General features: G+C 36.6%; 1 protein-coding gene across 1 annotated transcript in view; it reads right to left on the bottom strand.

The window, feature by feature from the left end:
• Positions 1 to 848: 848 nt before the first annotated feature.
• CWF19L2 (CWF19-like 2, cell cycle control (S. pombe)) overlaps positions 849 to 12,175 on the bottom strand; it is a 62,764-nt gene continuing 51,437 nt past the window's right edge. The window contains exons 13-18 of the mRNA XM_015279608.4: positions 10,515 to 10,727; positions 9,789 to 9,905; positions 5,294 to 5,449; positions 4,208 to 4,288; positions 2,296 to 2,397; positions 849 to 1,425 (exon numbers count right to left, since the gene is read on the bottom strand). Coding sequence (XP_015135094.2) covers positions 1,285 to 1,425; positions 2,296 to 2,397; positions 4,208 to 4,288; positions 5,294 to 5,449; positions 9,789 to 9,905; positions 10,515 to 10,727 — 810 coding nt within the window. The 3' untranslated portion in view covers positions 849 to 1,284. The remainder of the gene's footprint in view (positions 1,426 to 2,295; positions 2,398 to 4,207; positions 4,289 to 5,293; positions 5,450 to 9,788; positions 9,906 to 10,514; positions 10,728 to 12,175) is intronic.

Here is a 12,175-nt window from a genome sequence, read left to right as displayed (position 1 = left end):
CATTCAACGGGAAAAGAACAGAAGCAGGTTGGGACACCAGCACAATGCCTCAGCTGCTGTTGTGCTAAAGGCTTCACATGTGCCATTCCGGAGCCTTTCCATGCAACACTCTTCTGTTTGCAACTCTACACTTAATCCACTGGGAGGACACCACAGCAATGTCTTCCTCCTTGTCCTCTGTCCCTGCACTGTTCTCCTAACCCTGACCCTGCAAAACCTTAGATTACTTTGTCAGCTTTCCTATGGATTGTGATTGCCAGTGATTCAAGAATCTCCCTTTTTCTACTCACTTTTTCCCACCCTCCCATTTTGTAACTTTTACGCAAGAAAAATAAGAAACAGAAGACCTAGTGAAATATATGGTAAATAATAGTCCATTAAATACTCCAATTACATAAGCAGGAACAATCAAGAGGGAATTTGAGTTGGTCCCAGTGAAAACTGTGAATTTATTATCGGGGAAGTATTACTACAGATCATCTGCCACACTGGCAAGGATGCTCAGTGGAGAAGAGTGATTTGGGGAGGCCCTTGTGATCATTTTCTTTCTTGGCTGTCCATTAGAGAATATTTATCCCTTAAGTTTCTTTCTCTTCCTTCCCCTCTTTTTCCTTTTAATTGTCATCAATGCTATTTGTAACCACTAAAGCTGTTATTTGCCATCAGCTATGAACTATCTCATCATCCTTTGTGCAACCCATCAGATTGAAAATACAGATTGAAAATACTACTGTGCATTGAAAGAAAGTACAGAAAAAATTGCATTTTTGTGCACAGGATCAACAAGGTTTTGTCACATTACTTACATTACTGCAATGGTCTCAACTAAAAGAAAACGAAGAATCAAAGGCAGTGCAACAATGTGTTTGTTTTAATCAATATGTTCATAAAATTTACACCATTTTCTACAAAAAGATACTGCAGTAATTAAGCACTGGTTCTATGCTACAAGATAAAAAATTGTTTCAAATATTATAAAACTCAAAACAAAATGCTGTATTTTTAAGAATTCCAATAGTCACATGGATATTTTGGTTTTGGCTCAGTCAAAAAATTAAAAACCAAAATCACTGTAAACTTCTGGCTTTGTCAGTCTTGCAGCTTCACATGATCCATACAGTATCTAAACCAGAAAGAGATAATCAATTAAATAACACTCTTGGGTTTAAAACATAATAGTAATACATAATATACTGGTGTTAATATACTGGTATTACATTTCACAAATGAAATATCCTTTAATATAATTTATGGCTTATATTGTCCTTAGCTGCAAAGATGTACTTATTCTTTCTTTTTAGTGAAGTCATATGGCTTCCACCACTGCGCAAACTGCAACACTTTCTTCCTCTGTTCCTCAAAGTTCTGCCTGACTCCTTTTCTCCACAGCCGTGGTTCCAAGTCCAGCATGCCACCAATGATTTCCTTTGCAAGGATAACAAAGACAAATAATAATAAATACTAAAATATATTATCACTTAATTCTATTTTAGCATAAAATGTAAAAACTGATTTTCCAATTATGAGATCATTTGCGCTACCTATAAAAATTGAAAATTCTGAAAAACATACCAATTCAAAAGCTACAACTGTAGTTGCAAGACAGTTGCCTCACTAGAATTCTTCTAAGTATAAAATAGCATGAATATCCTAACACGACAAGACTGTTGATGCATTTCTATATTTGTGTCAAAAAATGGGAAGCTGAGAAAAAAGAAAACTACTCACTCTGCTCTCAACTTTTTCAAGTTATATTACCCCCTAATCCCTCTTCAAACTTTTGTAATACTGTCTCTCTCAAGAGCTGATCACTGTGACATAGTAAGGAAAAGAAGATCTTATTGCAGCATTTTCTATACACACTCTCTATGCCATAATGGAGTAATTTAACACGGAGGTATTATACTAGGAGTTGTCTGTGAGCCTGAGTGTGTATGACCTCTATTTTATACAAGTGGCAGTCAGAGCACCTATATGAAGATATCACCATCCTGAAAACCCATTTTTTAACATCTTAAATAGTTGCAGTTATTTTCCGTCTATCAGACTATATGTCAAATATCTAGAACTCCTATTGATTCAAAAGAAAAACTGATCTATAATTCTAAGTATCAGACCGTAAAGCAATCAACTATTCCTTTATTCACAAGCTGTTATAATGACTTACCATGAAAAGGCAAGTAATGAACTGTGATAAGGTACATCAAAGTGACTGCTGTAGCAGCAACTGGTTTAATTACTTATAATGTACACAACAGCGTACAATTGGTACATTGATTTTGTATACAACAATACCTTTCCAAAGTAGTGAGGGAACTTGTGTTGATCTTCAATGATATGAGCAAACCCTCCTTGAAGGCCAAAGTCCACTGAAAAGTACGGTAATCCTTTAGGAACCTATATACAAAAAAAATGCATTTTTAGATATTTAAGATAGACTGGAAGCATTTAATAACCTCTGCACATCTTCTTGAAGAAGGTGGCTTTATAGTTAGTAGCATTTTATTTTATTTTAAATCGCTTCTCAAACCACTCTGTGTGGTCTAAAATTGCTACAGAATAACAGTAAAACCAACAGGTAAAGGGAAAAAAACAATACATGTCAACCAGACACCATAAACAGAAAAAAAAGGACTGCCAGGTGGCAGAACCTGGAGGACACCACTATACATCAGGTAAGAGACTGGGAGGGACAGAGACGAGGAAAGAGCTGGACTGCAGAATGCACACTGAGCAAATGCCTTTCTGAGTCCACAGCTTTGAATTATATGGGATGAGTATAAATTTTAAGCGCATTTATTAAAAATAAGGTGATGCATCCTAAGAGGAAGTGGTTACCCAGAGGAAACATTGATACTCCTCATGAAGGAGGGGAAGGGAAACACCTCTACAGAGAATACATTATTGGAAAACCCAACTAGACGACTGGAATTATCATTAACTACCAAAGTGGATAATTTCATAATTTGCTTATAATTTGTTCCTGTATAGTAAGGTTTACAAAGCCTCAAACTCATACATATCTTCTCTGCTACAGTTCAAATAACTGAAAATTTTCATAAGGTGTTCCTTATACTGCTTGTGGATGGAATTCTTTCAGAGCAGCCCACACGAAGCAATGTTTTGGACTGGTAAGTAGGCCAGTGTTGATAATACACCAGTTTTTATTTCTTGCTGAAGTGTGCTTGCTGTTAAGTCAACTGTCCCAGCTGTGCCTCCTCCCAGCCCACTGCTCACCCCTGAGTTTAATTTACTGGAGGGTGCAGAGTAAGAAACAGAAAGGCTCTGATACTGTGCAAGAGCATTGGCTGCTTAAGCTCATGTGCTGGGGTTCTGCCTCTAGAAAATTGGTCCCAATTTCTGTACACAATCAGCCCATTAAATGTCACAGTCATGTCTGCTTCCCATTCCGCACACCACCATCTCATAGTACAAATCATTTTCCTCAGGTCAGTCCCTAAACCATACTTTGATATTTTCTTGAAGTCATTTCTTTTTTATCCTAAAATAATGTTAAAGTTACACAACTGTGAAATACTTTACACAAAGATGCATTTTATTAATTTAAAGAAGTGTCCTGAATTAATTTGAAAAGTAATCTACCTTCAAATAGTTATATAATACAATCATAAACACATACGACTCTTAAAAAAAATAAATGTCCTGATTGGCCAAGAAGCAGAATTAATCCAAAGCATACCTATGGACCAATTTTTGAACTTAACAGTTTCAGGATTATTCATTTAAGATTTATATGCAAAAAATGTTTCAGCTCCTTTGTTTTAGAAATAAAGATTTATAATACTATTTGCATCTTCACTTCATAAATTTAGCAACGCCAAAGGCTGTTTCAGGTCAATGCAAAAGATACACCATATTCTTTCCCAGACAACAATTTGCAGATCTTTGATCTATCTTAATTCTTAAAGTTAATCAAGAAAATGATGCTGGTACGTGTACTCAAAATGCCAGCTTTGTTCTCAAGCAATGTTTGCAGCTCAGTCCATCTGTTGTTGAAATAAATGGGAATCTTTTCTAACGTCAATTAGGAGTTCAGTCAGACTCCAGTGCTCATCATGTCTATGCCATCTTCTGATCCACTAATTTAATTGCGCTCCTTTTCTTCTCTCTTTGAAACAGTTAATAACTAAAACAGATGAAAGCAATTTGCCGAAAATTTCAGTGTTCAATACATTTCATTACTTACAGATTTCCGAACATCTTTTGAAGAAAGATCAATTATCTTCTTGTTCATGGACCACTCTTCATCAGACTCCATTATAGCTTTCTGTAAAATCATTTATCTAAATGAGAAAATAGGCCTTCACACAGCAAAGAACTCACTTTCAAATGGAGTAAAGTGAACTTTGCACTGCAAGTACGAGCTATTTCTTAACAAAGTAATTTTATTTTTGGTAATCTTTCTGATTTTGAGAACTTCCATACTTTATAGAGGAACCATTTAATATCTTGAAACTCACTTAATTATATTACTTTTTTTTTCCCCTGAAATCTATCTTTTGCCAGACGAGTTATCTCTAGTAAGAAACTGTCAAATTATTAGGGACTAAAAGGTCTAGTTTTCTTTTTACTAAGCTCATAATAAACCTGTTCTGATTTCATTATGCCATATTAGCCTTTTTTTCCTTTTATCTTTCTTTCCCTTTTTCTATTTTGAAATTCCAAAAGGAAAATCCAAATTAGAAGCCTGATTGCACCCAAAGACCTCTAAAGCTGACTCTGCATCTTTCATAGTATGGAAGTGTGTATAGCATAAGTACCTTTCTAATTTTCATTCAATTTCCATTTACTGTGTATTTTAATGGTGGAAACACTGCATTGAAGCTTGTACTCCACCTTTCCGTTTGTTTACAAAGAAAATACTTAATGCACTTAAAACATAGCCAATGAAATCAACCACATTGAGTGGAGAGAGAGAGAGAGTTACACAGAGAGTTACAAATGTGTCGTAAAAATTACTGCATTGCTATTCATCACACTGACTTCATTAAAACAATTATCTTATTTATTTCCAGAGAACATTTTCAAAGAACAAATAAAATAATTTACTCATAAATACTGAAGTATGTGTGCACTCAGTCCAATTTACCCTTATAAAAGCTTCTTTTTCAGATACTAAATCACTACATTTGTTTAAAGAGCAAGAAACATTTCTTCATCAGAAAAAAAAATACCTTTTCAAAACTAGTACTTCAATATAAAAAAAACTTTTCCAGAAATAATTTATGATAAATATATTCAAATGACCTAAAGAAAAAGCTTTTTCATATACCTTAAAGTAGATTGGAGCCATATCTCCTACTTCTTTTGGAAGAGGAATGCATTCATATACCATGTGATATCGTTTCTTCATACTCATATTTGTTTCTATGAAGACACAGTCCAAGCCTTTAGCTTCAAACATTTTCACCAGTGCCGTTCTAAACATCTGTTAAAAGAAAAAGTATAATTTGAATTGACTATTAGCTTTTCAAAGCTTCCAGATAAAATATTTTATATTATTTCACTAACAGATATATAATTCCTTACAAAATCATAATAAAATGGAACAGCAGTGATCACACTAGGAAAATTCTACTTTATTCAACAATCTAATACAAACTATATTTCTTACAGTGCAAACATATGAAGTCTAGGAATCTATTGTGAAATATGCATTATACTTAACAGTATAAACTCAGTTCCAATTAATATCACATTCATTATTACTATTATTATTTTTTCAATTGGAATTAGAACTAGGTTGAATTTCCTAACTAGGATGCACCATAAGAATGAGGCAACCCAGGAGACTCCAAGAATGTATCAGGGATAACTTCGTGAGCCAAGTAATAGACATCCCCACCAGGGAGGATGCAATGCTGGATCTGCTGCTCACCAATACAAGCGAACTGATTGGTGACATCAGGATTGGAGGCTGCCTGGGTTGTAGTCATCATGCAGTGGTGGAGTCCACAGTCCTGATGGATATCAGTCAAAGTAAAATCAGGATGCCGGATTGCAAGAAAGCCGAATTCCAGCTCTTTGGGGAGTTAAGTCAACAAAACCCCCTGGGAAACTGTCCTTGGGCCAAAGGAGAAGAGCAGAGCTGGCAGATTTTTAAGGAAGCTTTCCATAGTGTATAAGAGCTCAACATCCCCAGGTGTAGAAAGTCCGGAAAGGAAGGCAAGAGACCAGCATTGCTGATCAAATTGAAGAACAAGAAAATGTATAGGCTGTGGAAACAGAACAGGTACCTGGGAGTAGCATAGGGATGCTGCTTGGATGTGTAGTGATGAGGTAAAGAAAGAGAAGGCCCAACTGGAACTGGTCGTGGAAAGAGGCACAAAGAAGAGGAAGAAAGGCTTCTAGAGGCATATCAGTGAGAAAAGGAATGTCCAAGAAGGCATATCCCCCACTGGTGAGAAATAGAGGCAGGCTGGTAACAATGGACAAGGAGAAGTATGAAGTACTCAACAACATTCTTGCCTCAGTCTTCACTGGCAACTGCTCTTCAAGCAGATGGGTCAGAAAGGGGAGAACTGGGGGAGCAACATCCCTCCCACTGTAAGCAAAGATCAGGTTTAAAACCACTTGAGAAAACTGAACATCCGTAAGTCTATGGGTCCCACTGACATGCATCCCAGAGTCCTAAGGTAGAGCTGATATTTGAAAAGTCATGGCAGTCAGGTGATAGTTCCTGGTGACTAGAAAAAGGCAACGTCAAACCCATTTTTAAGAAATTTAGAAAGGACCACCCGGGGAACTATGGACCTGTTAGCCTCACCACTGGTCATGGAACACACCCTCCTGGAAATTATGTTAAGAAGGAAGGGAGAGAGGTGATATGAGACAACCAGCATTGCTTCACCAAGAGCGAGTCCTGCCTGACCACCTAGAGGCCTTCTATGATGATGTAACTATCAATAGACAAGGGAAGAGCTAGCTATCCGGACTTGAGTAAGGCTTTTGACATGGCTCCCTGTAACATTCTTCTCTCCAAATTGGAAAGATAGGAATTTCATGAGTGGACTGTTCAATGGTTGATAAAACAGTTGCAAGATCATACTCAGAGGGCAGTGACCAACAGATCAATGTCTGTATGGAGATGAGTGATGAGTGGTTACCCTCACATGTCTTTACTGGTACCTGTGCTCTTTAATATCTTTATCAAGAGGCATGGTTCATGCTCAGTTACACAGTATGTTGATACATGTCACAACTCAGGCAAAGGAACATGCAAAGATTTATGTATTTTTATATCAAAAAATTAGATGCATGTTTACTTTGTCAAGTGAAGCAGTTAACTTCAAAAACATGTACCATGTTATTCAAGCACCTGAAGCCACACAATAAAAAAGAACCTTTCCTGCTTTATTCCAACATATCTCAGAAAAAAAAACCAATACCAGTAAATAGAGCTAAAACATGTGCATTGTAGTGTAATAAAGATTTTTATTTTTTTTTCCTGTCAACAGCAGTACCAAATATGGCTCTGGCATCATTAAGTTAGTTTGGTCATCAAGGAAATGTCTGCTTATACTCCTATGGAAGCCTTCCAGACTCCTCCTACTGAATTACACAAAAGCTGCATAATAACGTGACCATCACCTCTTACGTACTTTGCCACAAAGAAATATTTAAACTCACAATTAACATATTCACAGAATTGATGAGTTTACCAACAAGCTGCATTTTCTAGCAAGAAAAAATCCAGGATTTAACACAGAAACTGCATTTACTTATCTTTATCCTATTTTAGTTCCCCTATACATTTAGAAAAGTGTTCATCTTTTATTTTGAACTATTTATTCTATAACTCTATTTTGCTAAAAGACAATAGGTTAAAATAGAGGATACAGGATAAATATATAGACCACTTCACCCTCATGCTTTGTTTTTCCTTCTGATCATACTCATTATGCTTGTTTCCCTTCTTATACAACTTTCTGAAGCATTTCTGTTCATATACAGAAGTTCAACCTTTTGTTCTTCCTAGGGAGGAGAATAATTTACAAAGCAACACTGTATAAAAATTATATCAGCCATGAGTATCAATGCTGGGAGTACCTGTGGAAAGCCAGAGAATCCATCTGCTAGACTTGAGGCAACATCAAAGTTACTTAAACCATTTCAAACTCATGGATTAACCTGATTTTAAACCTATGCAACTGTGGAAGTTGTTAATCTTTTCTCTTCTTTGAAATAGTCTCCAATATTTTGATGCAAGTTGTTTTTCCCTTGTAACAATCCTAATGGTGGGATTAAGAGAGGCTGATCACTGTCAGTCTTTTAGGCAGAAGTTTCTTATATGTCTCCCTTTATTTTCCTTTTCCAAAGAAAACAAAACTCAAAGAAACTTCAAAATGTCTTCACATGAAAGAGAGCTTGATCCATCACATTTGGCACTTTTATTGTAAAAAATCTTATTAAAGAAGGAGGAAATCGTATTCTAACAGGGACCTCACTGATATGAGTAAGAATGAAAATATTTCTCTTTTGATAACTACCCCAAAATCAGATTAGCTTAAAAACAAAACAAAAAACTCACGTAAAAATATATCTTTAGCTGGTGCTTTATTATAAGTGATCTTTCCTCTCCGACAATCATTTTCTTAATAGTGCAACCTAACCATTTATTACACTTTCTGCGAGGAATCGGCTGTACCTACGTCATTCTTGACACATCCCTCTCACTTGATACCCAGGATCTCCAAGAAGTTCTGCAACATTCTTAGGCATTTTTTTTCTAGGGCTTATAAATTGAAACCTTTCTTCAATGTTTACCCTGCATCTCCTTTTATCAATTTTTGACCATTAATTTCCATTTATAATGCAAACATGTTCTATCCCTCAGTGGGAACAAAATGAGCTGACAGGTTGGAAACTATTAAAATAGACATGACAAGTATCATACAATCATATCATAGAATTGCTTAGGTTGGAGGGGACCTTAAAGATCATCTAGTTTCAAGCAGAGTTGCCATCCACTATATCACGCTGCCCAGGGTCTCATCCATCTTGCCACTGAATGCATCCAGGGATGGGGTATCCACAACCTCTCCAGGTAACCTGTTCCAGCAACTCACCACCACGTCAGTGAAAAATTTCTTCCTAAGATCTAACCTAAATCTCCCCTCTTTTTAGTTTAACGCCATTCCTCCTTGTCCTATCACTATCAGATCATGTAAAAAGTTAGTACTCCTCCTGCTTGTAGGCTCACTTCAAGTGCTGGAAGGCTGCAATGAGGAGCCTTCTCCTGGAGCCTTCTCTTCTCCAGACTGAACATGCCTAGCTCCCTCAGCCTGTCTTCATAGGAGAGGTGCTGAGCCTTTTGATCATTCTCATGGCTCTCCTCTGGAACCGCTCCCGCAGCTCCACATCCCTCTTGTACTGGGGGCCCCAGACATGGACACAGTACTCCAGATGGGGCCTCGCAAGGGCAGAGTAGCAAGTGACAATCCCCTCTCTTTCCCTGTTGCCACTCGTTTTTTGATGCACCCCAGGATGCTGCTGGCCTTCTGGGCTGCAAGTGCACACTGCTGGCTCATATCCAAATTTCTGTCTATCAGGGTGTCCAAGCTCTTCTTGGCAGGGCTGTTCTCAGTAAGTTCTTCTCACAGCCTGAACTCATATCTGGCATTGCCTTGACCCAAGTGCAACACCTTGTGCTTTGCCTTGTTAAACCTCATTAGATTCTCGTGTACCTACTTTTCAAGTGTGTACCATATTATTCAAAACAATATTATTTTACAAAGCTGTTGGAACATGAGAGTTTCTTAGCTGACCTGGATTTCTTCCCAGATTTCTTCATCCAAAAGAGTGGCTGCAGTATGGTGCTGTAAAGGAGCTATCAGACAGTGGCCTTCAATCAAGGACTGGTTGCTTGGCAGAGACAAGTATACCTATAAAGAGTGAACAAAAACTCAAGTGCCTATTATTCTAGTGTTTAAAATATTCTCAATGCTAAGTTGAAGAAATACATCATCTGCAACAGTTCAAACCAATAGAAGCCATTATATTCTACTTACAGCAAAATATTTACAGCAGGGGCTGCTATCAATCCAAATATTTATACATATTTTTAAAAAATTAACAAAATAAGGCAGGTTTGGTTTTGTTTATTTCAAAGGATTTTAAGCTTAAGAACGAAATTCTCCACTTGAGTTTCCTTGATATCATTGAGATACAGATCTTAATCAGATCAAATTTCCTCCAGTGTGGTATGATTTAGCCTTCCACAAATCCACCTACAGTCTGTACTTAGATCTTTCATTATTGCTTTATGTTTTCCACAAATCAGGAGTTCTGATATCAAAGACTAGCTTTGTAATTCACAACAGATTTATATGTTTTTCTCCATAATCCTTGAGGAATTCTTGAAATCAACTGAAGGGCAGGGAGGATAAGATGCAGAATACTCAAAGAAAGAAGCAACTGTGTTCTTTAACTCAGTCACTCTACTGTTCTTTCTTTTTTATATTTACTTTTGTGCTAAATTGCTATTTTCTTACCTTGGTACCAATTGCAATAATAAGATGTTTAGAAAGTTCACTGCTATCAAAACAGTAAGGACACTTTTCCATGCGTGCAGCAAGCTGCTGGTGCTCACGTATTGCTTTTCTTCTTTGTACTTCTTCCTCTTCCCCACTGCGTGCTTTCTTTGCTGCTTTGGAAACAAACATATCATCCAGAGTGTAGTAATCTCTGTCAGTTTTTTCCATAAGCTGAAAAGATAGACCAAAAAAAAATCGCATTTAAATATAAATAAGTCAGAAAAAAAGCATACTTAGCTCTTTGTAATATCCTTTACTAAGAAAAAGATAAAGTGTGTAGAAGAAGCAGCACTGCTCCTTTCAATACGGCATCTGCAAACCATACTATTATCAGATACATCTCCTGAGAGCAGTCATACCCTGTTTCAGACAGCTTAGGTATTAAAGTACAGATGTTTAACAACAGAGAGAGGAGCATATCACTATAATCTATCACAAGTTAAGAGCTAGATATTTCAATAGTACCTTGACAAAACTCAAACTTAAAATAGATGCACAGTCTTCTTTTAATCATGTACTATCATACATACTATTTCAGTCTTTCCCCTCCTCTTCCTTTTCTACTACAACTACCACTGCCCACTAAATCATGTGTTGTAAAATAGCTAGACCATGAATCTATGCCTCATCATCATGCTCTGTGAAAACATGCCAACACTCTTCTAAGGTGAATAACACCAAGCCATTCTGTGAAGAAGCCTTTGTTTTCAATACTTTGTCTTTCTTGAATGGATCTGCCTCTGGATAGGGATAACCAACACAACTAACTTTACCAGAAAGGCTAAATAATTCACTTTTTTTGTTGTTGTTTGTTTGATAATTAATTGTTACATTTCAGGTAGGTGCCATTTATTTAAAAGAAAGCTCTGAAAATGCTTAGTATTTGTTATGAGGATGTGTTTGATAGTTAACGGTATCTTACAGGATCTTAATAAGGTAGAAACCCACACAGAATGGATATATCTCACCTGGACACCACTTAGAAGGAATGGTGTCTGTGTATAGGAACTGGAGGTGATGCAGGGATCACAGGGCAAGGGCAACAAGAGACAGTGAACAGAAAGAAAAAGAAAGGAAAAAACATATGTGCATCATGGGACAAAATCAAATGACGAAAGATTTTACTAAGCTTCACCATGCAACATACATGCGTGGGTGTGTGTATAGCATCAGTCTTAATCAGTCTTTGCTGATGACAAATGAATCCCATGTTGTCTTGCCGAAATGAAGACTTAACAAGTCTTAACTACAAAGACTAACTGTAAAGGACTTAGGAAAGTATTTACACACTTAACTGTTTGAGCTTACTCTATATAGTTTTAAAATTATGTGCCAGTAATACCCTAAACATTCAACATACACAACTAAAGCAAAAGTAGAAAGCTTTCAGAATTTTTTTTTTTAAGTTTTTCCTCTCTAAATGAAGTCCCAATGCTGTAATACCCCATGCTGTACCTGAATGTAATTTTACCTTGAATAGTTTCAGTAATTTCCTCATCAAAATGACAGGGGAAAAAAAAAACCAAACACATTATATAGATCTCTTGATATTGGAGCTGTAAGACCTTCAGAGCATTAGCAGATTTATGTATGAGTAGTTTTGCTTCAGGAATTACTAC

The sequence above is a fragment of the Gallus gallus genome, chromosome 1 (genome assembly GCF_016699485.2).
Source record: "Gallus gallus isolate bGalGal1 chromosome 1, bGalGal1.mat.broiler.GRCg7b, whole genome shotgun sequence".
Classification (NCBI taxonomy): Eukaryota; Metazoa; Chordata; class Aves; order Galliformes; family Phasianidae; genus Gallus; species Gallus gallus.
The sequence above is the reverse complement of the archived record's forward strand: the minus strand, read 5'-3'. Positions and strand labels throughout refer to the sequence as shown.